Source organism: Sprattus sprattus, assembly GCF_963457725.1.
Source record: "Sprattus sprattus genome assembly, chromosome: 6".
NCBI lineage: Eukaryota > Metazoa > Chordata > Actinopteri > Clupeiformes > Clupeidae > Sprattus > Sprattus sprattus.
Genome location: NC_137925.1, coordinates 17,799,054 through 17,826,879, shown reverse-complemented (window position 1 = coordinate 17,826,879; position 27,826 = coordinate 17,799,054). Strand labels below are relative to the sequence as shown.

The window sequence follows — 27,826 nt, the reverse complement described above, 5'->3', positions numbered from 1 at the left end:
AGAGTCAACATGGGATTAGCGATGGGAACGTTCTCCACGCAGACCAAACAGGTGAACTATCGCAGAGGAGGTAGGAACACCCTTGCTTGCTTAATCCTGTTATGTGTGGAGTATGACAGCTCAGAGTGATGGGAGAACGAGAGAGAGAGAGAGAGAGAGAGACTGAGGGAGAAAGAGAGCGGGATTCCGTGAGGCAGACATGCGTGGTCTTTGTGATTTGTGCGTGTGGGTGAGTGTGTGTCTGTAGACTACAGACATTCTTTTGTCACTTTCTGAAAATGAATGCTTGCATTGTCTGGTCGTGTTTCTCTCACGTTCTCCCCGGGAGTTCACTTCTGTTTGTTTTGACCCTGTGAGTCAGCGCTGATCGTTTGTCATTTCATTTTAAAGACAACTAAACACCAGAGGCATCAGTGTGAGTGACAGGCTGACTGGGTGACGAACTGAGTGAAGGAGTGAGTCGCGGTTGATGAATGAACACCTCTATGAGTGAGTGAGCAAATCAGGAAAGAGTAAGAGAGTTGCTGAGAGAAAGTGACTAAATGAGAAAGGGATTGAGGAGTAAGTGTGCTTGAATAAACATATTGAGTGTGTCACACACAACACAACATGTGGTTGACAGAGTGGATTTGCAGGATGACTGGATGAGTGCGTCAGGGGAGGGGGGGGGGGTGGTTCAGGGTGAGAATGAATCAGTGAAAAAGAGATGGAAGAAGCAGCGAATATATGAGAATAAGCAAATATATGAGTAAATCTCTCTGTGTGTGTGTGTGTGTGTGTGTGTGTGTTGGGGGGGGGGGATTAGGAAGTGAAAGAACAGGAGAGTGAGTGGGTGAGTGAATGAATGAATGTGTGAATGAATGAATGAATGTGTGAATGAATGATGGAGGAAGAGAATGAGTGTGTGAGTCAGTGTTTGTCCTGCCTGTTGACTGTTACATTGTGTGTGTGCAGAGCACAGCTTGTGTAAATACATGTGGCACAGCACTATAAAAGGTTATGGTATTCATCCTCTCTGCTCTGCATGCTGCTCAGTAAATCAACCGCTTCCCACTGTCTCCCCCCCCCCCCCCCCCCCCCGAAGAGCCAGGAGGTGAGTGTGTGTGTGCGTGTGTGCGTGTGCGTGTGTGCGTGTGTGTGTGTGTGCGTGTGTGTGTGTGTTTGCGAGAGCGGAGTGTACACATGCACATATGTAAATCAGAATGATGAGTTTCCCTCCCATCCTTGAGCCTCCTGTTGAAGTCTGTTCAAGCAGTCCTCTAAAGACATGGCTCCACGACGCATAGAAATGCATCACACACACAGAGTGCATACAGGGACACAGAGTTTCACCTAGAACTGAAGCCAGGGGGTTAAAGCTGAAATGCCTGTGTGACCGAATGAAAAATGTATCTGTGGTCCCTGCTCAGGGTGTTATGGACAAGGTAAATGGACAGACGTAATCCTGATATCACGGTGGCTGGATTGTAAACATATCTTTCCCCTTAGAGAGTAGAGTCATCTTGTCACTGCAATTCTCAGATTCATCTGACGTCCGCCTGTCTCACCCTCAGTTTGTGTTCTCTTGACAAGGATATCTTACAAACAATGTCCTTGTCATTTTTATTAGATAGCGTGGCTATATCTGCCAGTGCTTGACCAACGCTATGACGATCAACACTACCTGACAACCTTGTGAGCAAGAGCACCCCCTAGTGTTTATTCTCTGAAAGTCAAGGGATGGAAATGATCAATCCTCAAGGCTGGAAAATAGCATTCTTTTTTCAGAAAGATAAAGATAGATAAATGGATCAATAGATAGATAGATAGATAGATAGATAGATAGATAGATAGATAGATAGATAGATAGATAGATAGAGAAAAAGAGAGAAGGGAGAGAGGGAGAGAGAGTGCAATGGGGAGGATCAGTGGCCTGAAACGACTGAATGGTCAGAGTAAATAGGTAATTTGAGTGGTGGATGAAAAGACTAGAATAAAGGTGGAGACATTAATTTGCCTTGGGCGGCTCAGCGAATAAATCGTTTTTTCATTTTTCAGTGTTATATGGTGTGGAGGGGCACGAGCGACTCTGATCTCAGAGCAGCTGCCAAGTCACATCCGTGAAACGCACCGCAGCGATAAAATATATCCCCTCTATGCACACAAATAAGCACAACACCATCCATCTCATTTACCAAATGGTTAATAGGCTCCCGAACAGCCCATTTATCATCCAAACGTTCATCTATTATTCCTATCACTCCATCTCTCTCCACTTTGCTTTTGCTTTGTTGTCCTTCCTCAAATTTCACATGGGATTCACTGTAAATTCATCTTGTAATGGATCCCCCCCTCCTCGCCTTACACATCTCATTTAATTTCCTCTCTCATTCTACCTACCTATTTTTTTTTCTTTTGTCTGACTATATAGCACTCTTCTCTCCCAGGGTTTATATCATAAGCCTCCTCTTATTCACAGTTCTATAGTGTTTGCATTTGATGGCAGCCATGAAGAGATTTCCCCTTTGCTTAATTGCACCCCCTCAGGCCTGGAAGAGCATTAATTATAAGTGAACGCCATTAGCTACAGGCTAATAAGGCTAACGGTAATTATACAGTAACATGGAGCAATCCCACTGATCAACCCTCTCATCCATGTACTTCAAAAGAGCCCTGGCAAATGATACAATTAGGAGAGCAAAAGAGCTCTGCTTCAAACACCAGCTTCTGGCCCCTCTGCAGGACTCTTCCCAGCCAAGTGCCATTTACATCTCTCTCTCTCTCTCTCTCTCTCTCTCTCTCTCTCTCTCTCTCTCTCTCTCCCTCTCCCTCTCTCTCTATCTCTCTCTTTCTCTCTCTACCTCCCACTCTTCATGGATATCTTAGAGTCCTCAACCTGAAGCCAAGCCTGTTTGCCAATGCTGAGAGGTTGTAGCCGCGAGAAAGGATCTCACTAGAGTTTTCTTGTCAATCAGAAGACCGGAGACTGGTTGTAGGAATCTGGAAGTTTTACTGCAATCACTATTTGTCACAATAAGGAGAGGTTTCATGGATCGTATCAACGTGTGAACTCTGCGGGCTCTTTTATAGCCTCTATCTGTTTCTTGTGGTTATTTCTGTACGGCTGTTTACCAGAATTATCTATCTAATATTATATAGCTCCTTTTATGAGCTCTTTGTGAGCGTTACCCCCTCGTGAGGGTTGTGTCTCTCAGGGCGCCTGGTGGGGCCCCTGGAAAGCCAATTATCTCCTTTTTTTAGTTTGTATACCTTTTTCAGCTGTTCAGCCTGTGTAATTGTTAAATGAGGCCTTTCATACTGATGAGTCAATCCATGTACATTTAGTCTTAGAAAATATCCTACACGGTCTCATTTCCACTCCAACATCCTCTCCATGTGCAGTCATGCTATGTGCTCCTGCTTGGGAAATGAGGAGTGAACTCCCTGACACAAATGGAGGTCCAAAAGCCAGGACTGGAAACTGTCACGCACTGAGTGTGAGACTAACGAGATAGACACATCTCGCAATCTCAACCTCACACATGCCTTGTCTTAGCTAGGTTGCCTACAAAGAGGAGAAAACATACGGTACCAGACAGTGAAACATCTGGACATGCCAAGTGTTAGCAGTTAGCATTAGCTGCTAATTGTCATTTCCGCAAGAAGCAGACTGTTACTGTGGTACTTTGTGCCTGATGTGCTGGTGTCTTAAGGCATACGGAGGAAGATCGAGGACACTTCTTTCTGGAAAGGTAAAGTGAATTATGTATCATCTGAAGTGCTGAATGCATATAAGTATAAGTCTTCTAAAGTTGAGTTGAGGAGGGGGGGGCATCATAACATCATAACAACCCCCCCCCCCCCCCCCCAAGCCCCCCCCCCCCCCCCCCCCCCCAACACACACAGACAGACACACTGTGAACAAATTTCAGTCCAAGTTGAACTCAAACGTTGGCAGCTCTGCAAAAGCTTTATCTCCAGTAAAAAAAAAAGTAAAGCCATTACCTCTCCACTCAGGGCACTGACAGAAAGCTGGGGGATTTATAGTAATACCCGGCTCCTCTCATCCCCTACCATCTCTCCTTAATATATCCATTGTCTGATAAATGCCTGCAATGGCAGGAGGAAAGTGACATGAACCCTCAGGTTCTCAGGAAAGATTAAAGACACATCTGCTCAATTCATTCTCAAAAACTGAGAATTACTCAGAGAAGGGGAACATTTCTCTGCAGACATGTGTGTGTTTGTGCATTTGAGTAGAATAACTATACATAGATGATTTAGATATACATTAAACACACAGTGTTTCAATTTGCAGCTAGGTTTGCTGGTTTGCACCTCTCTCTCTGTTTTTGTGTGTGTGTGTGTGTGTGTTTGTACGTGTATGTGTGTGTGTGTGTGTGTGTGTATCTGTTCATGTTCAGTGTCTGTGTATGTTAATGGTGACACTGGGTGGAAAATGTGTGGCATGTTGTGTCTAGTTTCCATAGAACCATTAGGGGGTGTGTGTGACCACTTGCCACGCAGTCCTCTGTTGATCAGCTGGTTGTCTGGGACCATGTGGTTGTCTGTGCTACTATAATTAAACATGTGCCACAGTATGTGTGTACATCCACGGGGAGAAGCAACAGAGCCACGATCAAAGGATCTCCGGTCAGCAAAGGCATGTGAAAAGTGTCACAGTGCATGTTCCATGAAGTCATATTTATTCATTCACTTCATCACTTACAGAGTTGTTGATGTTTGAAGTGAGGAGTGATCATTTATAGGATGATTGTTAAGTATTATAACTAATGACTTGCTATCAAAGTCAAAGTGTTTGTTGTCACATGTACCAAATAGCTTCGTGTCATCAGTGCAGTGAAACTCTTATGACCTGGCAGGCAACATCTACGCGGTAGACGGGCATACAAGATACAAAATAACATATAACATAGTAACAACAATTTATGATGTTGGGTAATGACATGCAGACAGAGACATTGATGTCTATAGATGACTGAACAGCCCTGGAGCTGTTACTACACTAATTGCCTCAAAAATGAGCGTGGACTAAAATGACATGCAGCATGATGTTCAGCATTTACTCCAACATTCCTCAAAAAGTCCTAACACTCCATATTATCATCTACATTTTTATTAAATATCTGCTTGAAAAACATCTCACAAAAAAAGACGTCCATCGTCATCATCATGATTGTGCTGCAAACAGTTATTGTTGGTGATGGTGTAGAATCTGATGGCGTAGAATCTGATGGTGAAGAATCTGATGGCGCAGAATCTGATGGTGTAGAATCTGATGGCGTAGAATCTGATGGTGTAGAATCTGATGGTGTAGAATCTGAAGGCGTAGAATCTGATGGCGTAGAATCTGATGGTGTAGAATCTGATGGCGTAGAATCTGAAGGCGTATAATCTGATGGCGTAGAATCTGATTTAAGACTGATGGACTGGATGCACTTGCACAGGGAACATTGTTCTAAACGATAGTGTGTGCTTGTCCTCTCTGCTGTTAATTAGTCCAAAAGGGTAGGTGTTGTGTGGCTGTACCCTGAGGAACATCAGCCACCCAAACTGTGGGACTGAGTGACCACAGCTCCAATAGAGAGGGAAAGATCAAGCCATAGGGACCCAGAGACAAGGATGCCAGTGCGGGGTAGTGGTATTCTGGGATGCTGGGAGTTGTTCTTTTGGTTGGGTCATCCCACACGCCAAAAGGCATAGTACACACTCATAGTATAGGAGAATACTTTCTCAATTAGCACTCTTTTCTCGCTTGCTGCCTTTCTCTGGGTCTCTCTCTGTTTCTCTCTCTCTCTCTCTCTCTCTCTGTCAGTCAGTCTGCTTCATGGCTGGCTTCCATATACGTATAAAAATGCTCATACAAAACTATAAATCCACGCCTGTCTTTTCTCACTTTTCCTCTCCATATCTGTCTCGTGAGCAGACTGCCACCGCAGCATGCCTGCTTCTCCATTCCTGCTCCAGAAAAATAGATTGAGAGTGATTCGCTCAGCTGCCCTTTCACTCCCCCCGTCCCCTCCTCTCTCTCTCTCTCCCCCTTTCTTTCTGTCTTTCTACTCTCTTTCCTCCTCATCTACCTATTTAGGTTATCCTCACAGTAACCTTGTAAATATGACATATAGGGTTTTTCCCCCCATTTTTATATCTGGAAGGTTCTATGGTGGTGCTGTATGGTTTAGTGCATTAGTGCTGTACGGGTCGGTATGGGTCTGTCCAGTGTCCCTGTGAGACTTGGGGTTATTGCGTGGGGACTTTAACGTTTATAACCGTCCTTTATTGAGTCTGCCTACAGTGTGAACATCAAACAGTATGGTGTGTACTGTGCAAGCTGGTGGGAAATTACATTTTTTATCAGACTGGAGCCAGAGATGTGGATTAAAGGGGTGTGTCGAATTACAGATAAAGCCCCAGAAGTCAAGCTGGAGTGATAGATGGAGGGTCTGATAGGAAGGCATCAAAAAAAAATTGTATTTTGTTTTGATGGCTGTTTCAGTGTCAGTGAAGGCTGATGGAGTGATGTTGTAGAATGATGTGTTTAGTTCCTAAAATAGGAGCAGCTTGTATTTGTCCCTGTTTGCTTCGTTGAAGATAGATGTCCTTTTGTCTCGCATGAAGCGGTCAGATTTGAAGACTAATGAGAGGTGTTTGCATACAGTTGGATGCATATACATACAAGCTATCTGCCAGCTTTTTCTGCAGACCTCCCTGTGTGCTGCTGGCTTCGGTGGTACACCGTGGCATATGGTTAGTACTATTTCACAGTGAGATCAGAGTCCAGTGTGTGTTGTCAGTGCAGTACTAGTCTTCCTTGCTGATCTCCAGTCAGCTTCAAACCCCTGAGCTGGAGATACGTTTGCTTTTCTATTAAGGCTTATTTAGGCTATGTGGGTTAGGGCGAGATAGACTGAAATGGAAATAATAAATAATAAAAAGAAGGCGAGAAATGATGGCATGTTAGTTTCTCAAGGCTTTTTCTTCTTTGGATGACAGCCGGGTAGAGAGTGCTGTTTGAGGGATAATGGGGTTCAGTGCTTGAATAGAAGGAAGACTGCTGTCATGTAGAGTCAGGAGAATGCATAAAACAGTGTTGTCGAGAATATTCTCAAGGATATGCCGTATTTGAAAAATACATATTTACATGTCCTCCATATACACAAGCGTTTGTGTGGTGTCAAAAACCCACAGAATGTATAATAGAGCCACTCACAAAACTTTCTGAAAGGAATGCCACAAAACAGATGCCAGGCCTCCCATTTAATTTGGTGCCGGCGGAAAAGAATCAAACAAGCGGGGCACCCTTTGGGAGTGCAGCGTCCGCGGCGTACGCTTTGCCGTGCGGTCCCTAAAATGGAGATGATATTCTCTTGTGTTTACCAACCCCCCTGTCTCTCTGAATCCCTCTCCTATTTTCTGGGGTGATGGATGCATGACAGAGCTGATGGACTCAAGGTCTGTGAGATGAAGTGCCTCATGTCAGGCAGACAGAGGGCAGAGGGGGAGAAGCAAGCCATTCACATAGCTGACTGGAGAATCAGAACCTCAAGTGAATATTCCTGAATATGGCTGGAGGCTGCAATACCCATGCCTAATCTATGTGTATTTATGTGAGTGAATATCGTGTGTTATTCTTATGTATAGCTGTGTGTGTGAGAGAGAGACAGAGAGAGCAAAAGAGGGAGAAAGAGAGGGAGTGAGTGATTATGCATGCGTGAGAGTGTGTGTATATGTGCAAGCATGAACTGAGGGGGGATGCGCAATACAGTGGAGATCAGGCTCTACTTTGACACTGACTTACTGATCTCTCCTTGTGACGGCTTAGTATGACGACAGCAACAAAGTGAAAGAAAAATAAGGAGAGAGAGAGAATGAGAGAGAGAGAGAGAGACACGTGCAAAGTGGGAAAGTGTGTAATGAACAAAGTATGTGTATGAGAGACGTAAAGAGGGAGGGGAAAGATAGAGAGAGAGGAAGAGAGAGAGAGAGAGAGGGAGGGGCATCAACAGTGTGGTGTAAGAAAGAGGGGAGACGTCGAGGAAGGCAGAAAGAGAGAATGAAGCAGAGGGGAGAGAAGGAGTGTGAGTGAGACCCTTCAAACACGTGACGGACTTCAACAGACACAGCCTTGTTTCCACGACGACAACATGGGTGCAGTGGTTGGCACATTGACCATGCAGACAAAGCAGAGGAGGCCGTCTAGGGGAGGTAAGACACACACACACACACACACACACACACACACACACATACTCAATTAAGCACTCACAGTCTCCCACACATATTCAGATGTTCCTATATTCATGCCAGTGCAGAAATATGGATGTCAACATGTACACACTTAAGTCTTAAATTAAGTAAATACATATAGAAAATATAGGGAATGTTTACACTAATTTTCAGCACTACCAACTTCACCTTGAGTGGTATGACTTAAAGAGATTCTGAACATGTTGATGTGATCCTGTTAGCTCCAATGAAACCAGCACCTAACCAAACCAGCATAAGTCATCTGTTGAATGTCATGCACACACTCATACTTACTCACTTTCTCTCTCTCACACACACACTCACACACACACACACACACACACACACTCACACACACAAACAGTTCCTGTAAGTGCAGACTTGTGGAGAGTAAGTCAGGACAGTTGAGAGTAACAGGTGTGAGAAAGAATGAGAAACAGAAGGTCAGAACAGCAAAGCAAATCCGGTCGCCTCTATGGCTACATTGTGCTTGAAAACATGCACGCACGTACTGCACTCGTGTGTGTATGCATGGGTTTGTGTGAGAGGGTGTGTGTGTGTGTGTGCCTGCTTAGTCTTGAGTGTGTGTACTCTATGCGCGGGGGTGTGACTGATGTCATGAGTGTGCACGCACGGGGGTATTTATCACTCAGCTCACACACTCATTCTCTCCTCGCCTGTTACCTTGGAAGCAGGGTTGTCATGGCAACAGAAGATGGCAGTTCGGGGCGGGAGTGGGGGTGGGGGTGTTGTAGGGGCTGGTTAGCGTTGTAGGGTCACTGATGCCAAGAGGGTGGGTGGGAGTTCAAACACAGAGAGATGTACACAGACACATAAAGTAAACAGAGGAAGTCAGAGAGAGAGAGAGAGAAGGAAATAACCAACATGGCGATTTCGAGAGAGAGACTGAGAGGAACAAGAGAACAAGAGGTCCAGAGGAAGCCACAGGCTTGTCGCCTTCCTCCTCCAGGACGTGTTTCTCTTTGATAATGGTCCTTTTGTGTCGGGGCCATGCAACCTCTCTTTGTAGCTTGCGCTGCCTGTAGATCCATCAGTGACAACACAGCAGCCGCTGTTATTGGTTGCTTGTTCTGTTCTTATGGCATGACTGGTTTCACTTTTCCAGGTGTATTCTATTCTCTTGCCACAAACTTGTTTATCAGGATAAGATTTGTGGCGCTCTAGAATCATGTTCTACCATTTCTACCAATAACTGGAAGTCCACACAGAATGCTCGGTAGATAGCTGACAATTTTGCACATAAATGTGGTGGATGACAAACGCATTCTGAATATTACAAATTGTGCCACAGCATCTGTTAACTTCATGGTCCTCTGTATTATGCTCAGGTGCAGCACACAGAAACCTTGCACTCGTCCCTGAAGGGACCTTGTTTTCTCTGGAGGATGGAGGGGATTGTAAGGAAGGATTGTGTGTATCCTTCAGAGCATGAAAGACTAGCTGAAGTTTGCTTGCCTCTGGAGAGCCGGTGTGTGTGTGTGTGTGTGTGAATGTGTATGTGTGTTTGTGTGTGTGTTTGTGTGTGTGTGTGTGTTTGGGGGGGGGGGTGTAAGTGTGTGTGTGTGTGTGTGTGTGTGTGTGTGTGTGTGTGTGTGTGTGTGTGTGTGTGTGTGTGTGTGTGTGTGTTTGTGTGTGTGTGTGGGTGTGTGTGCGCGTTTGTGTGTGAACACTGGGGAGGGGAATCATTCACTCCCTGCGCAATGAGGGGAGAGGATTAGGAGGGCTTTGCACTGAGGTGACGCTGACAAAGCTCAGAGGACATGCTCTGCCCCCCAAACGGACAGACTGACGGACCGACGGACCGACGACAGGGAATAGATCCCCTCATCAAGTCTGTCGCGTGCCACCGAGATGCGGCTGGGCTGATCGATGAGCGATGTAATTGAATTAGACGGTGATGGCGCTGGTGATGGAGGATCCGTTAGCCGTTATCGATCAGACAGTTTGTCCACGGTACCCATCTGCCACCAGGCCCTCTGAGGGCAACAGGAATGAACAGAATGCTCATCGTTCATTTGTGTTTGGCACCTGCACATAAACACACATTGCAAAGGACGTGCAGGAGCCCTTCAGTGTCCTGCTGGTTTTCATCCAATCATCTCTTCATCCATTCATTTCTTCATCCATTCATTCATCCATTCATCCATTCATCCATTCATCTATCAAATCCAAGGACAAACTTAATAATGAATGAACAAATGAAATAATAGATGGATGAATGGATGGATGGATGAATAAATGCATAGATGGATGGATGGAATAGAGATGAAGTGAGCCACAGCTTTCATCCAATCCGATCGATACCTGTAGGGAATAAGGTGTTCCTATTGAAATGACTTAGCACATCCCACTGCAGCACATCCCCTTAAAGATTCATTCTGCTTGTCAGGTGGGGGTCTCCAGAGGCCCTTGGTGCCAGCCATGCCTTCATAAATGATGGACAGTGATTTCTGGTTTACACAATTGTTATTCAGAGTTTATTCTATGCAGAAATATCACACAGGGGTGTACGTGTTTCTGTGTGGATTTTAGAGTCAGTGTTTACCATTACTCTGAGGTGTGTTAATGGGAGGTGTAAATAGACTGTGACACTGGGGGGGGGGTGGGTGGGGGTGTAATTTTTTTTACATTTTCACTGTGACATAAAGTGAATGTCATTTCATTTTTTAATTGCTTTTTTTTTGTCCAAATTATATAACCTTGTGTCACCGCGGTGACGTTAACTGTGTGGCAGATTTGCAGATTCTTATTAGTCATGCAGCGTATTCCTCCTTTTCCGGGTGCTCTGTCGTTATGTCATGTTATGGTTTATTTTTGTGATGTTTTTTTGTCTTGGTGGTTGGTGATGTTGCCTGGAGGGTGTCTGATGCTGCTCCGTTCTCTTTAATCTAGTTGTCCTCTGCCTGCTACACTTACACAACAACGCGGGGAGTTTCATGGTGGGTAATGGAGATGTGGTGTTTCATGAAGAGATACTGCCATCTCCAACGCTTATTGTGAACCTTCCTCTCCCTTTGTGGTCCTCGGCCAAAAGGCTAGCTGTTTGGAGGGGATAGTCTCCAAAGCAGGTTACTGTATGCCGTGCTATGGTGTTTAGAAACACAAGCTGGACTGTTAAAGTGCAGTGGTCCCTGAAATGGGAGTATGGCAGCATTTCCCTGCCAAATGTGTGTTTGTGTTGTGCGTGTGTGTGTGTGTGTGTGGGTGTGTTGTGCACGTGTGCTGTGTGTGTAATATGTTATGTGGGGGTGTTTTTTTGACATAGCTTGCTGTTTTTGTTTCCTGAGCATGGCTCTGAGCAGCGGAAGGGTGTTTTGCTTCGCCGATGAGTTTCCCTGCATGACTTCGGGGGCTTTTCAGCCTGTAATTTGTCCTCTTTGATTGCGGCGGCAGGGGCAGCAGAGCTTTTTCTCTGGTGACTGTTTGAGAGGTTCTCCATCTTCCCATCACCCCTCCCCTTCTCTCCCTCTCCCTCTCTCTCTCTCTCTGTTCCACTATTTTCCTTTCTACTCCCTCCATCCCTGAGCAGCCTGCAGCCACAAGACTTAATTTTCACTGTCTCTCGCTCTCTGTCTATCTTTCTTTCTGTCTTATACACACACACGCACACACACACACACACGCACACACACACACTCACACAGCCCCTCTTCTCACTCCTCTTCTCTATCAATCATGTTTTTCATCATTTCCCTCTCTTCCCATCACTCTCACCTTTGTATCCTTCCCTTAAGCCATCCCTCTCTCCAATCTTCACCTCCATATTCTTCCCTAAGCCATCCCTCTCTCCAATCTTCACCTCCATCAGCTCTCATACCCCATTCCCCAGCTTCTGCTCTTCCCATTCAATCACCCTTTACCTCCTATCATCACTCGTTTGTGCGTTCTCTCTATCTTTTCTCATCCCCCTCTTTTTGTCACTTAGCTTCTGTCTGCCTGTTTTGCACCTCCTCTGTCTGTCTTATATTCATTATGTCTGTCCTCTCTTGCCCTCTCTCTCTTTCTTTCTTTCTCTCTCTCTCTTTCTCTCTCTCACCCCTTATCCCTCTCTCTCTCTCTCTTTCTCTCTCACCCCCTATCCCTCTCTCCCTTCTTCCTTTGTGCTGCAATGGTGACAGGAGTTATGATCATTGGTGTGGAAGTGCTTATTAAGTCATTTCTCGGGAACCTGTCTCAGTGGGGTCATTTGTGGTGTGTGTGTGTGTGTATGTGCACTTGCGAGTGTGTGTGTGTACGTGTTTACGTGTGTGTGCCCTGTCAAGTCAAGTATGTTGCTGTTAACAGAATAGCATGATCTGTGTTCTGGCCAGTGACGTTACAGTCAGAACATACGTTGTGTCCTTCACTGTATCGAGCTAAATCACATGAGTCACATGGTCTCCTCCATCAGCGTATTCATTAGTGCATGTGCATCATAGATTGCTCATGTTCTTTCGAAGAGTTGAGCCTGTCTGCCTGTCAGTTTTTGTCCATTTGTCTTCTTTTGTTCTCTGTGTGTATGTGTGTGTGTGTGTGTGTGTGTGTGTGTGCGTGTGTGTGTGTGTCTAAGGGTGTGTATGTGTGTGTATTTCAGTTTGTGCCCCCTGGTCTGTAAACCTTCAGGCTAGACTGGGTCTTACTCATGCAGAGCCTGTGCGACTAGCAGTACACTTCTGTGCTGATGAGACCTTTTCCTCCAACAGATGTTTTGTTTACACACTGGTCTCAAATCAGCTTCTCTCAGACACGTTCTCTTTTTTTCTTTCCCCCTCAATCAGTACAATTTTGCTAAATACATTTTGTGACATTTTGTCATTTCCTAATCCAGGTCTGCTTTCTCCGATTAGAATACCTTATTAGTTCCATCTTTCGTGAGGAAATGAAAATGACAGTAACCTTTTTTGATTGCGTTTATCCAGAAATTGCACACAAATGTAACCCTGCATTCGTCTACTCCAGTTATTACACAATCTTTATCGCCGCTCGCTAAGCCCGTACAACCTGTCCTTGCATGCCTTACTTCCCTGCTCAATGAGCGTCACACTTGACAGAGAGCAAACAAGGCTCTCAGTCTGTCAGCCGGCACTTAATGAGCAGCGATTGATTTGTGAACATCCGTGTGTGTACTCCAGTAATTAGCTAACGTATGGCATTGACATGGACCCTTTGTTAACCTCAGGAATGATGGCAATGCAGTTAAAGGTACCTGTGTAAAACTGATGAACCCCCACCTTTAATGGTTAGCCAGTGTGACATCCGGCGCTGTAATTCAATTTGAGCGTTTCCAGAGGCAGGGAATCATTCATCACCCAGAGGTATGACCTTTTCAACTGCTGGAGGAGAAGTATTCTATTGATGAGTGTTCCTGGACATCCTTTAGGAACTTACAGCGCCAGCTACATAATTCATGCATTCAAGACATTCTGGGGAGACTACTCTTTGGTCGATAAATGTGCCTTCCTCTTTGCATTGTACAAACTACTAGGTTTAGCCGTAGCTTGTTAAAATAGGAATGTTAAAAGCCATTGGCTACAGAACCGGAAAAATAACTAGAGCCCTACTGCTACAGAATTAGATTGCGTTCCAGTGGAGGCTTTCCCCCGACCTCCTGCAGAAACATTCAACTGTCCTCTTTTTAAATGTATTTTTACAAACTGAATATGCTCTGTTGGGCTACATCATTTGTTATGGTGGACAGAGATGAGGAGAATTAAATGGTTGATAATCTTAGAGTATAATATGGTTAGGATATGTGCATCATCCTATTGCAAAAAGTGTGTCTCGATAATACTATGACAGAAACATTAAGAAAGGGAAGGCAGCTGGCATTAGCTCACTATCAACTCTGTTTAACCACCACAGTTTCCCTGTTATAATACTGCATTCATCACCCACCTTCCTTCAAGCCATGTGTGCATACATAAGTCAATTATACAAAGGGTCTTTTTCTCTTAGACACATCTAACTAAGCTAATCAAACCATGATCAGGTGCCATTAAAGTGCTTCAAATGAAGCCTCATATCACAAAGGGTTATTATTATCCAAGAGGCGTTTAAATGTCACCTGTGATTAAATGATGATGAGAAAGTTTAGACATCCGTAAGGGCTTGTTTGACAGCTTTCTAATGCAGTTGTCTGGGCAATTGGCTAAGTAGTACAGTTCTAAAGCTAAACTCGGCAAACATTAACTGGCAGAGCATTTGCCCTGTTATGTTTAACAACTGTTTAAGGCATTGGTCATAAAAACACAGACATAACACCATTCGTAAATATGGCCTACGTTGTTGAACAGAATACACATGGCTCTCATGTCGACGGAAAATTGTATTTATAAGCAAAAATTCTGTTTTGTTTTGGAGACGCGGATAATGTGTGTGTGTGCACCCCTGCACAGGAGACACTGGCTCCTGTTGAGTGACTCTGGTGTTGTAATGATGACAACAGAGATCTCTATGTATCGATATATATGTGTTCTTGTATAGTTTGTATAACACAATTCAGTCACAATGTCCTGTTTTTATTCCCAGGTCCTATTCATGCATTTCCTGTTTGTGACCCTCAACTGCTGCTGAGCAATCACACTTCACATTTTCTCGTGGAAATGCATCCGGAGTTTATTCTGTTCCTTTGGGCTATGTGCTTAGTGCCGTGATCGATATTCCTCTATGTGTTCCTCTGCGTACGTGTGTTTGTGTGTATGTGTGTGTGCGTGTGTGTGTGCCTGTGTGCATGTGTGCATGTGTGTTGTATGTGCTTTGCCTTGTAATCATTGATAAACTGTGCCATGACAGAGCCTCCAGGGGACTGAAGTACGACAGTATGAGAGGCCATAGTTGAGATGTTCTCCCTAAGTGCCTATCAAACTGGTGATCTTTTCGCTATTCCGTCGCCGGAAATTTCTGTGTGACTCCTTGAACAGACTCGTGTGTACAGTAATCCGCTCTGGAGAGCCCTTACTGATAATAGCACAGTGGCAAAAAAAGAGCCAAGCCAGACCACTCATCACCATGGTAATACACAGATTATGCTAATTCAGATTATGCAAAACAAGAAGGGATTACTGAGACGAATGAGACGTGCAGCTCCAGAGGAGAGACAAAAAGATCGGCAGAGTGAGCAAGGACAGAGGGGCTGAGACGGAGAGTGGAGAGGGAGAGAAGAAAATGGAGAGAGAGAGAGATGGAAAGAGGGAGACAGTGAGAGAGGCAATGGGTAAAAGGCAGATGTAATACACACACACACACACACACACACACACACACATATACACTACCGTTCAGAAGTTTGGGGTCACCCAGACAATTTCATGTTTTCCATGAAAACTCACACTTGTATTTATCAAATGAGTTGCAAAATGAATAGAAAATATAGTCAAGACATTAACAAGGTTGGAAATAATAATTTTATTTGAAATATTAATTTTGTGAAATAAAAACTTTGCTTTCGTCAAAAAAGGCTCAATTTGCAGCAATTACAGCATTGGAGACCTTTGGCATTCTAGCTGTTAATTTCTTGAGGTAATCTGTTGAAATTTCACCCCACGCTTCCTGAAGCACCTCCCCCCAGTTGGATTGGCTTGATGGGCACTTCTTGCGTACCGTACGGCCAAGCTGCTCCCACAACAGCTCAATGGGGTTGAGATCTGGTGACTGCGCTGGCCACTCCATTACAGACAGCATATGAGCTGCCTGCTTCTTCCCTATATAGTTCTTGCATAATTTGGAGGTGCGCTTTTGGTCATTGTCCTGTTGTAGGAGGAAATTGGCTCCAATCAAGTGCTGTCCACAGGGTATGGCATGCCTTTGCAAAATGGAGTGATAGCCTTCCCTATTTAAAATCCCTTTTACCTTGTACAAATCTCCCACTTTACCAGCACCAAAGCAGCCCCAGACCATCACATTACCTCCACCATGCTTGTCAGATGGCGTCAGGCACTCTTCCAGCATCTTTTCACCTGTTCTGCGTCTCACAAATGTTCTTCTGTAGGATCCAAACACCTCAAACTTTAAATTCATCCAGAAGACTATTTTCCAATCTACCTCTGTCCAATGTCTGTGTTCTTTTGCCCATATCAATCTTTTCTTTTTATTGGCCAGTCTCAGATATAGCTTTTTCTTTGCCACTCTGCCTATAAGGCCAGCATCCCAGAGTCGCCTCTTCACTGCAGAAGGTGATGCTGGCGTTTTGCAGGTACCATTTAAAAAGCTGCCAGTTGAGGGCCTGTGAGGCATCTATTTCTTAAACTAGACACTCTAATATACTTGTCTTCTGGCTGAGTTGTGCACCGGGGCCTCCCACTTCTCTTTCTACTCTGGTTAGAGCCCGTTTTTGCTGAGAGTACTACACACCGTTGTAGGAAAAGTTCAGTTTCTTCGCAATTTCTCACATTGAATAGCCTTCATTTCTAAGAACAAGAATAGACTGGCGAGTTTCACATGAAGGTTATCTTTTTCAAGCCATTTTGAGAGTATAATCGAACCCACAAATGTGATGCTCCAGATACTCAACTAGCTCAAATGAAGGCCAGTTTTAGAACTTCTCTCACCAGCAAAACCGTTTTCAGCTGTGCTAACATAATTGCACAAGAGTTTTCAAGGGTTTTCTAGTCATCCATGAGTCTTCTAAGGCGATTAGCAAACACAATGTACCATTAGAACACCGGAGTGATAGTTGCGGGAAATGGGCCTCTATACACCTATGTAGATATTTAATTAAAAACCAGATATTTCCACCTAGAATAGTCATTTACCACATCAACAATGTATGGAGCGTATTTCTGATTAATTTAATGTCATCTTCTTTGAAAAAAACAGTGCTTTTCTTTGAAAAATAAGGACATTTCTAAGTGACCCCAAACTTTTGAACGGTAGTGTATATATATATAGAAGGAGAGAGAAAAGAGAGAGAGAACTGAGTTGTAAAGTACCCAAGTTATTGGTTCAAAAATAACAGTCCACCATCTAGACAAATGAAAAGCAAAATACACCTAAACAAGCCTTCACAAATGACCGTCCATTCCCATCAACAGCACACAATACATTCTGAATGCCCTAAAAGCCTTGAAACCATATCAGGCTGTCCAACAGCTAGAAATATGTGCACTCAACCCTGTGACCTGCAGCCAGCCCCCTGAAACTGCCAATGCAATCAGTTAATCCCAGAGACACAGTTCAGCTGTGAAGGCTTGCCCTGACTTTTAAAACACAAATCAGGCGAAAACAGAAAGAAGTTAGCTCATGTCAGACTACTGTATATAGATATACAGCCGTGGAAAAAATTAAGAGACCACTTCAAAATTATCAGTTTCTCTGGTTTTACTATTTATTGGTATGTGTTAAAGTAAAATGTACATTTTTGTTTTATTCTATAACCTACTGGCAACATTCCTACCAAATTTCAAATCAAAATATTGTCATTTAGATCATTTATTTGCAGAAAAATGACAATAGGTCAAAATAGCAAAAAAGATGCTGTGTCTTCAGATCTCGAATAATGCAAAGAAAACAAGCTCATATTCATTTTTAAACTACACAATACTAATGCTTTAACTTAGGAAGAGTTCAGAAATCAATATTTGGTGGAATAACGTTGATTTAAAATCAAACTTTCATGTGTCTTGGCATGCTCTCCACCAGTCTTTCACATTGCCGTTGGGTGACTTTATGCTACCCCTGGCGCAAGAATTCAAGCAGCTCGGCTTATTTTCATGGCTTGTGACCATCCATCTTCCTCTTGATCACATTTCAGAGGTTTTTTATGGGATTCAGGTCTCGAAATTGGGCTGGCCATGACAGGGTCCTGATCTGGTGGTACTCCATCCACACCTTTACTGGCCTGGCTGTGTGGCATGGAGCATTGCCCTGCTGGAAAAAACACTTCTCAGAGTTGGGGAACATTGTCAGAGCAAAAGGAAGCAAGTTTTTCTTCCGGGACAACTTTGTATTTTGCCTGGCTGAGGTTTGTAAAAGACCATAAGGATTGAACCAAAGCGGACTGGAGGGTCGTCTTGTTCGTCTTCTCTGATGAGAAGACTGGTGGAGAGCATGCCAAGACACATGAAAGTTGTGATTTGAAATCAAGGTTATTCCACCTAATATTGATTTCTGAACTCTTCCTAAGTTAAAGCATTAGTATTGTGTAGTTTAAAAATGAATATGAGCTTGTTTTCTTTGCATTATTCGAGATCTGAAGACACTGCATCTTTTTTGCTATTTTGACCAATTGTCATTTTTCTGCAAATAAATTATCTAAATGACAATATTTTTATTTGAAATTTGGTAGGAATGTTGCCAGTAGGTTATAGAATAAAACAAAAATGTACATTTTACTTTAACACATACCAATAAATAGTAAAACCAGAGAAACTGATAATTTTGAAGTGGTCTCTTAATTTTTTCCGCGGCTGTATATATATACACAAGCAAAAACAGACCACCTCAATAGAAGAATCAATGTGTTCATGTATCTGTCTATTACTGCACAACCCTCTACTGGATGTCTGCTACCCACCTTTCAAGCAGAAGCTTCTATAGGTTCCAGCACCTGCCTCTGAGGAAAAAGATCAACCATCTTTTGTGACGCTACATGTCTGGGTCACGTGCCTGGGACATCGTCAGAGATGTCATACAGCGTTCTTATCCCTACCACTCTGACCTACTCTGGTCTTATCCCTACCACTCTGACCTACTCTGGTCTTGTCCCTACCACTCTGACCTACTCTGGTCTTGTCCCTACCACTCTGACCTACTCTGGTCTTGTCCCTACCACTCTGACCTACTCTGGTCTTATCCCTACCACTCTGACCTACTCTGGTCTTGTCCCTACCACTCTGACCTACTCTGGTCTTATCCCTACCACTCTGACCTACTCTGGTCTTTTCCCTACCAATCTGACCTACTCTGGTCTTATCCCTACCACTGTGACCTACTCTGGTCTTGTCCCTACCACTCTGACCTACTCTGGTCTTTTCCCTACCACTCTGACCTACTCTGGTTCTGAATTTGCAAAGGACAGAGTAGCTATCCTGCTGTGGCGGTGACATTCAAGACCAACATTTTCATGTCCTTTTTTCTATTCACCAAAAAGCTTCTACTTAAAACAGACTCAGTAAAATCAGGATAGAGAGAGAGGGAGAGGGAGAGGGAGGGAAAGAGAGAGGGAGTTGGTCATACAGATATAGAGAAAGAGAGAATTTTGTGTGATACAGTGCCAGCGGTTGTTCTGTATGAGTGCATCTCGACAGACAAAAATAACATGCTGAAGCAGCACAGACAGCAGCAAACAATACATTTAGCTTTAGCACTTTAATACAGCAACACCTAGCAACACCTGTTGTGGAGAAAGATGTACCAGTCCCTATACATCACTCTGTACATCCTTTAGGGAACATGGTTTCATGATATGAGTCTGTCCCCATCTAGTGGTGGACATTAGAAGTCATTGTTGACTAGTTGTGTGTTGTCTGTGTAGGCATGATGCACAATGAAAAGAATGGGAAATGATTTACTGTCACATTTACATTTATTAACACTCATACTTAAAGCAATAATGCATTCTACGTGTATAGCTAGACAACCCTGAGAGTCATTTGACAAAAACCCTGAGTGATAATGCTGTCACAACCAAAAATATATTGCCGGTTTATTGAGCTAATTCTAAACCTGATTGAAAAATGGATGCAGAAACAAAATAGATATAGTGGCCTAAATGAATGCCAGGCACTGTTAGTGTGCTCTTGTATTACTGCTGTGAAAACAGTTTTTAAATAATTTTAAATGGATTACTCATACAAAATCAAACTGTGCATGCAAATAGTGCTAATACATCTCTGATAACACTAGTTAATATGGCAGCAGTAGACAGGAATATCTGTAAGTCACCTAAACAGAGTGAGGCTTTAGTTGAACTCACAGGCTGAACTTGAGCTCTGTTAATGAGCTTCATCTATCAAACCTTCGAGGGGGGTGTTTGTGATGGTGTCACAATGTCTTTCATGTTTTATTTCAGAGATGATGTTTAAAATATGTATCAATAGACCAATCCAGTAAATTCATATTTTAGCAGAACTCTATAAAGTAACATTCATCGGATGTTTACTGAATTTGCTCTGGCGTCCATTTTGTCCCACTGTTGTGTAGAGACAAGGTGAGTGTCTCATTGTTCTCCACCCTGCTGTGAGCTGTACCTGGGATCAAAACACTCCAGGGATAGTTTCTGGGACTGTCAAGGACAGAAACACACACACACACACACACACACAAACACACACACACACACACACACACACACACACACACACACACACACACACACACACACACACACACACACACACACTCATGCTCCATCTCCCTAGTTCAGTCTTCTTACACAAAAAACACACACCACATTGCCTCTCTAGCTGTCTCATTCTCTAAGAAAACTGTTGTTTCCTTAGGTGTACATTTTAACACAGATATAAATAACCACTCTACCTTTAGGTATGTCTTGCAGAGTTAAGCTTTTGCTGGTGTTGGGGCCTGTGCATGGTACAATAAAGACGAGATCACATGGCCCTTGCCTGGTACAAGCAAAGAGAGAAACCCAGACTGCATCTCAAAGGATACCTGACGAAGTTGACCCATGGGTGACTGTACTTTCCAAGACGAATACAGAAGCCATCATGCTGGAATCTGTGATGGAAAGAACGAGACAAAGGCAAAGTCAGTCATGGTCTGAAGTGAAGGTCAGAGAGAAGCAGGGAGTGGGAGTGGGATTGGTGGTGGAGGTGGTGGTGGTGGTGGTGGTGAGTGGGTGTGAGGGGTGGGGTGGGGGGGGGGGGGGGGGTGGTGTGGGGAGGTGGTGTTGGCGTATATTTAAAAAATCCCAGCTGCTTCTAGAGAGAGGGAGACAGATGAGCATTTATTTGGGGTGAGAGCCACAAAGCAGGTAGCTTTAGAGAAGAGAGGAGACTCCTGGACGAGTTACCTGGTCGGATGGGCTGAGTGAGGTTAGCAGAGGATGGAAAGAGAAGAGGGAGGAGGAGAGAGAGATGGGCTCCATACGCTATTCATCGTCTTGTTACTTTTTGCGGCACTCAAGCTCCTGTACCTGCTAGGGCTGATGGACAATGAGGGTGAGTTAGTTTACCGTCGAGTACAACACAGCTGAGACTCAACACAAAAGTAACTGTAGGACTGTAAAGTGAGACTACATTTGATAAAGATAAATTCCGCTAAAAACAAATGTGAGCGTGAACACACTAACTGTTTTTGTAATTTCTTGATATTACTTTGACAACTTCTAGAATCGTTTAATTAAAAGTGAATAACTTGTTTCAAAAAACGTGTATCTGGGTCGAAATTCTATTTTGAAAATGTATAGAAATATACTGCTCATCTCATTCAAACAGTTTTTTGTCTTATATGCATTAAAATGTAAGTGAAGCAAATGTGTGAATGACAATTTACTTAATAAGTCTATTTGATACTCAGCAATATTCCTTATAGATGGTTGCTTGCAGTCATTTTGTTTCTATTGAGTATGACAAAGCTTTATTAAAACCTTAAATCTTTGAACTTTGAATATCTTGAATATCCCACCTGACTAACATCAGTGTTCATGGGGAATGTTCTTAATGTAATTCATTCACTTGCTATTCCCTTCACATGCTGTTCATGCTCACAAATACAGTCATCACCGATAAACCAGTATGAGTTTCATATGCTACAGTGCAAAGCGACTGCACGTGGGTGTTAAACCAGTGGTTCACCATTTAATTATGATTACAAAATGGAAGAGATCTTGTCTCCCTAACCCTCCCCACTCTATACGCACACTTATTTTCTTGTAGGAGTGAAATGCATGCAGATCTAGTTTAGTCAAGAGCAAACACTCTATATGGGCAAATACTGAAAGGAGCTGTGACATTAAAGTATGAAAATGGACCGCAAATAGCTATTCAATAGTACCGTTTCATGTGATTAAGACGATGATGATTGTCATGCCACACTGTGAGCTTGACCTTTGCATGTTGCTTTTACTCAGTGCTTTCTTTATTTGACCATTTGTCACAGGCAGATCAATTCAGCCAGAATATTTCTTTAAAATGATTCATCTTGCAATGCAAGCAGGAGCCTTGACACAATCAATAGAAAGCTCAGAAATCCCTTGCACTCCCAGGTGCTTGGATAGATGCTTGGTATTCTACACGGATTACTTATACTTTGATGTTGTTCATCTCATTCCACATAGCCAGCCTATAATCTATATTATACATATTGTATACTTAAGAATGATGCAATTAGTGAGGATGTGATTTTGTGCCACTGATTTTTTGAAAGGTCTAACTTTGCACTGAAAGATGCCTCTTTTAGATAGTTGGATCTACAGAGCAGTCAAACATAAGTGTCACCAGCCTTGGCATGTGGTTGTGAGCTTCAGAAGATGCTGAGTTGATTGGTAGCCTGGACGATAGAATGTTTGTTTCACATACTGTTGCAAGATGTTCAGCTCTCAATGAGAATGACAACCTCAATGTAACGATCACAGTCATTAAGAGGAAGAAATTAATATATGTGTAATGGCTGTTCATCTGTGCTGAATGGGTGCAAGCGTGCATCCTCTTTGAGAGCACTTTACCCGTGCCCATAGTGAGAGTGTTATTCATGGCCATGCTCTGTGTGGGTGGGAGTGTGTCCTTTGTAGTCCTTTTCGCTGTTCTCTCTCTTTCACCTTCTGAGCGACTGTGTGTCCTCTGCCTTTCTCTCCCCGGGAGCTGTGTGTAATGAGGTGTTAATGGTGGGATCAGGTGAGTCTGCGAGCCCTGGGACGGCACTCCCAGCCACAGGGGGGCTCCACTGATGGGGGGGAGGTCACATAAGAGACTGTCTCTTTTCTCTTGACAAGAGAGAAACCATCTCTTCTCTCCAATCTATCTCTCCCCCTCTCTCTCTCTGTATGTTTCTCTCTCCCTCTATCCGTTATCTAAAATGATGGTACTTTAACATCAATCTTTCTGAATAACCAGGCGAAGGTCAAACATTATGACTCGACAAATACACTTTGTGGGTCAAGATATGGATTCTACTCTAAAGCGATCAGACTATTCACTCTAATTACAGAGTCAACCACAGGTAGTCCACTCATTGGTGTGTGTGTGTGTGTGTGTGTGTGTGTGTGTGTGTATTTTACTGCAGATAAATGTGATGACATCTGGAGGTGACCATGGTCTGTCACGGGTAGTCCACTCATTGCTGTGTGTGTGTGTGTGTTTTACTGTAGATAAATGTGATGATGATCTGGAGATGACCATGGTCTGCCACCGGCCCGAGGGCCTGGACCAGATGGAGTCCCAGAGCAACTTCAACAAGAGGGAGCTGCAGGTGCTCTACCGCGGCTTCAAGAACGTACGTACGCACGCTGCCCTCAGCTCTTTCACTCTTTCAGAAGTTTTATTTAAAGTTCAGAGTTCTTCCCCTCAACTCCTTCAGTCATCGCTTCTTCCTGCTATGACATTTTTCACCACATTATGCCTCTAGGGGGCTGGTGTTGAGCAAATGCACCCCCCCCCCCCCCCCTTTTGAGCTAGGTTCTGCTGTTTTATAGTGTTTAAAAGGAGTGAGAAAGAGTTTGATGAAACTACAACTCTTTGCTGCATTATTGAATGGAGTATATTGAGTGCTCTTTTGACATGTTCAGTCCTGGAGTGCCTTTTTTGCCCCAAAAAATATTTCTCTGTATACAAAGTGGTCTTTTTTCTATAGCTGTTCTGTGAAAATCTTCCTCTGTCTCTCTCACCCTTAGGAGTGCCCCAGTGGAATCGTCAATGAAGACACTTTCAAACAGATATACTCCCAGTTTTTTCCACATGGAGGTCAGTAGTGTGTTTTGCGTATGTGTCTGTTACACAAGTGTAAGTGAGTATACCATGACTAGCCTCAAATGCCTATCGTCATGGAATATGCATGTTACACCATGACTTTTGAGTCTAGCCAATTGCTTTTGTAAGACAGTTGGCAGCGTTGACAAAATGTATGCAGGGTTTGGGACCCCAAAACAGTTCAACTAAACTAAATGTGTCCATTGTTATTAATCTGAAGCCTCAATCATGAGCTCTATCTCAAACCACAGCAGCCAGTTGTTACTACTACCTGTTGTTAGTCTAAGCTAAATATAATGGACAGTTAGCCTGCCCGTTGTTAGTCTAAGCTAAATATAATGGACATATAGCCTGCCCGTTGTTAGTCTAAGCTAAATATAATGGACATATAGCCTGCCCGTTGTTAGTCTAAGCTAAATATAATGGTTAAACTGGTGAGAATTCTGAGCAGCGTGTGTTGTGTACCACTGTATAAGTCAATGGTGAGTTCTTATTGATTGCATTGTAAAGAGGAACTTGAGAGCTGAATCACTTTGCACTGCCCTTCATTTCCCTCTCTCCCTCTCCTACTGTGCTCTTGTCTAGATGCCAGCACATACGCACATTATCTTTTCAACGCCTTTGACTCGGAGCACAATGGATCCATCAAATTTGAGGTAATCACTTGGCAGCTCCTTCTCTGTTTCAAGCCTCTGACTCCTGGCTTTTTTTTTTTTTTTTTACTTTGTCTGTAATCTCTGTGGCTCTCTGTTCCTCAGTCACAACCTTTTGGTCCAGCATAATGATTCATCAAAGATTGTTTATCTTTCTTTACACTTAAGTGGAAAAGTCTAAATATTTTTCCCCTAAGTTTTCTTTAATTCATGATATTTCTTGCTTTCTCTTTGTAAACTCTTTGTATTTCCCTGCTCTTCTCTGTGTTCCTCTCTCAGGACTTTGTTACGGCTCTGTCTATCTTGCTGAGAGGGTCGACGAGAGAGAAACTACAGTGGACGTTCAACTTGTACGACATCAATAAAGATGGCTACATCAACAAAGAGGTCTGTGCATGTTTGTGAGTAGAAAGACTGAAAGAAAGAAAGAAAATAATGAATAAATGAATGAATGAAGAAATAAATTAATAAATTAACAAATAATCACCTGGACAGATCGACATGGCCTCTGCTGCCCCTAGTGGAAGTTTATTGATACCATTGTTTTGTAAGGTGCGATCTCAATGTTTTGAAGGGGACATATATTCTTACATGAAAATTGTTTTTCATTTCAATTGTTGTGCTTGCTTTCATGTGTGTTATTCAGGAGATGATGGACATCGTCAGAGCCATCTATGCCATGATGGGGAAATACACATACCCTGCACTGAAGACAGACACCCCCAGACAACACGTGGATGCTTTCTTCCAGGTCACACATATGCACACATACACACATGCTCACACACACACACACACACACACACACACACACACACACACACACACACACACACACACACACACACACACACAAGCACAAGCATGCACGCAAGCACACACGCACACACGCATGCACGCATGCACGCACGCACACACACTCACACACACACACATACACCAATACTGTAGATGCAGCCATGCATACCAGGCACATATTCAAAACTAATAACAATACATTTCCCCCTAAATCTGATTTATTTCAACTGTTTGAGGAGATTGTTGTCGGACAATGAGGTTAGACTGAATATAAGTTAAGAGCTCTCTTGAATGTACCATACCGTCATCGTTTCTTTGCATCTTTCACTTTGCAGAAGATGGACAAAAATAGAGATGGGGTGGTCACATTGGACGAGTTCATTCTCTCGTGCCAAGAGGTGAGATTCCCTGCCATTCAATTACTTTTCCTACATCAACTTGTCATATTTGTTTTGTATATTGTTTAACAAATGTAATCTTCCATGTGCCAGCATGTATGCAAATATTCACAAAAAAAATGCAATTTTACTAAATCTTTCAGATTATATTTCTGATCCTGTTGTTTAATACATATCAGGTGTTTTGCAACTGAACCAACACATTTTGTATGCACAATCCCTCTGAGCCTTTTCTTCTTTGATCATTTAAAGCAGGGGTCTTCAACAGGGGGTCCGCGACCCCCAGGGGGTCCGTGGAGGTACTGCAGGGGGGTCTCAAAATCTTTGGTTGATAAGACAATTTTTTTTAATATTTCAAAAAAAAAAAAAAAAAAAAAAAAAAAAAATTCAGCCCATTTTTTTTTCCACAAATTGAAATGTCTTCCGAATCAGAATTGTATTTATTCCCTTTAAATTTACATTAACATAAATCCAACATATTCAGCGAACGTATAAATTGATCAAGATGTTATCTTTCAGTCCAATCGACACATTCAGCTACCCACAGGAGCTCTCTCAAGCTGGGAACCGGTTCACTCACAGTACCTTTCATGTAAATATGACAGCACAGGCTTATTTTTCAGTTACAATTCACGTTTTTTGACCTTGTACAGTGTCTATTTATCTTTATTAATTTTTTTAAATCTAAGCAAAAAAATGTCAAACTAACAATTTATAGGTACAAACAAGACCAGCTATGGAGTTTGGTCTGCCATCTTTTATTTTTGAATTTATATAGTAGGGGGTCCCTGCTCATCTCGCCATCAGTTTGGGGGTCCCTGGCCTGAAAAACGTTGAAGACCCCTGATTTAAAGGGTTAAGAGAATTACATAGGCTACACATTGTTCATTTTTGTTTCTTTAGTTTGCTTCGCCCTCTAGTGGTAGTTTCTTAAAAGTACATATGGGTAGAAGCATGACGTCGACTAGGCTGGTTCCTTGTGTGGGTTGTAATTAAAGTTCCCATTTCTTATTTTTTCCTGTTTATCTCTCATTCTCTTCACAGGATGAAAACATCATGCACTCATTACAGCTATTTGAGAATGTAATATAAACAAACAGAAGCACGGCGGAACAGAGAAACAGGAGTGGCAGGAGCAAACAGATAGAAGAATTCAAAATGAGATCAGATGATCGAACAACAAACTGTGACAGAGAAAATGGACTCTGCTTGGCTGTCTTTTAACAGTGTCGCTAACATCTCTGGCACAACACACAACCACATTACCATGGCAACAGTGAGGGGTGCAGGCCCAACCTTTATCAGCCCTGACCTTGACCCTCTCGTTCCTTCAAGCCTCTTCTCCTGGTGTTTCAATTGGTCATTTGTAGTGTAGTTGTTCTTTCACGTTATGTAACAGGGAACGTCATAGATGCCTTTCCACCGCAGACCCGAATGGTTTTGATCATGGAAGTGAACTATTGCTGGCTAATGATGTCATAATAACGTTATCACGCCGACACGCTAGTGCACAGCACTGCAGGATTGATTGCAGTTCTCTCAATAGAGTAATAGTGTGTTGCATGATTGTAATGACGTTGGTTTTCACAGATTACTTGCTTCGTCCCTTGGTTAGCGTTATTTAAAACACAACTAAACTCCAGCTAATCGTGTCAGGCCTAGACCAAATCCTTCCAGTCCTTGATTAACACAAAGACTGAAAACCGCTGCCACAGATCTGTTACATGCAGGGCAAGCCAGCACTGACCTGGCATTCAGTATTTCCTATTATCATTGCAGTACTCCCTCATGTTCCTACTTTAACAGCACGAAAAACAGAAAGGGCCTACGAGTCAGTTTTGGCACGATAACCGCTCGGTTCTACGGTGGA

The 27,826-nt window shown here is 43.1% G+C and overlaps 1 protein-coding gene across 3 annotated transcripts in view; it reads left to right on the top strand.

Moving 5' to 3' along the window:
• kcnip1a (Kv channel interacting protein 1 a) overlaps nucleotides 1–27,048 on the top strand; it is a gene marked incomplete at both ends in the record, with an annotated part of 43,671 nt that extends 16,623 nt beyond the window's left edge. The window contains 8 exons of one of the 3 annotated variants that reach the window (XM_080841017.1): nucleotides 10–70; nucleotides 23,510–23,634; nucleotides 24,032–24,101; nucleotides 24,693–24,763; nucleotides 25,040–25,147; nucleotides 25,407–25,511; nucleotides 25,894–25,956; nucleotides 27,001–27,048. In XM_080841017.1, the coding sequence (XP_080697143.1) occupies nucleotides 10–70; nucleotides 23,510–23,634; nucleotides 24,032–24,101; nucleotides 24,693–24,763; nucleotides 25,040–25,147; nucleotides 25,407–25,511; nucleotides 25,894–25,956; nucleotides 27,001–27,048 (651 nt within the window). Of the gene's footprint in view, nucleotides 1–9; nucleotides 71–8,132; nucleotides 8,206–23,509; nucleotides 23,635–24,031; nucleotides 24,102–24,692; nucleotides 24,764–25,039; nucleotides 25,148–25,406; nucleotides 25,512–25,893; nucleotides 25,957–27,000 lie in introns of those variants that run through there. The other 2 variants (XM_080841018.1, XM_080841016.1) reach the window with 2 other exon arrangements.
• Nucleotides 27,049–27,826: the final 778 nt, after the last annotated feature.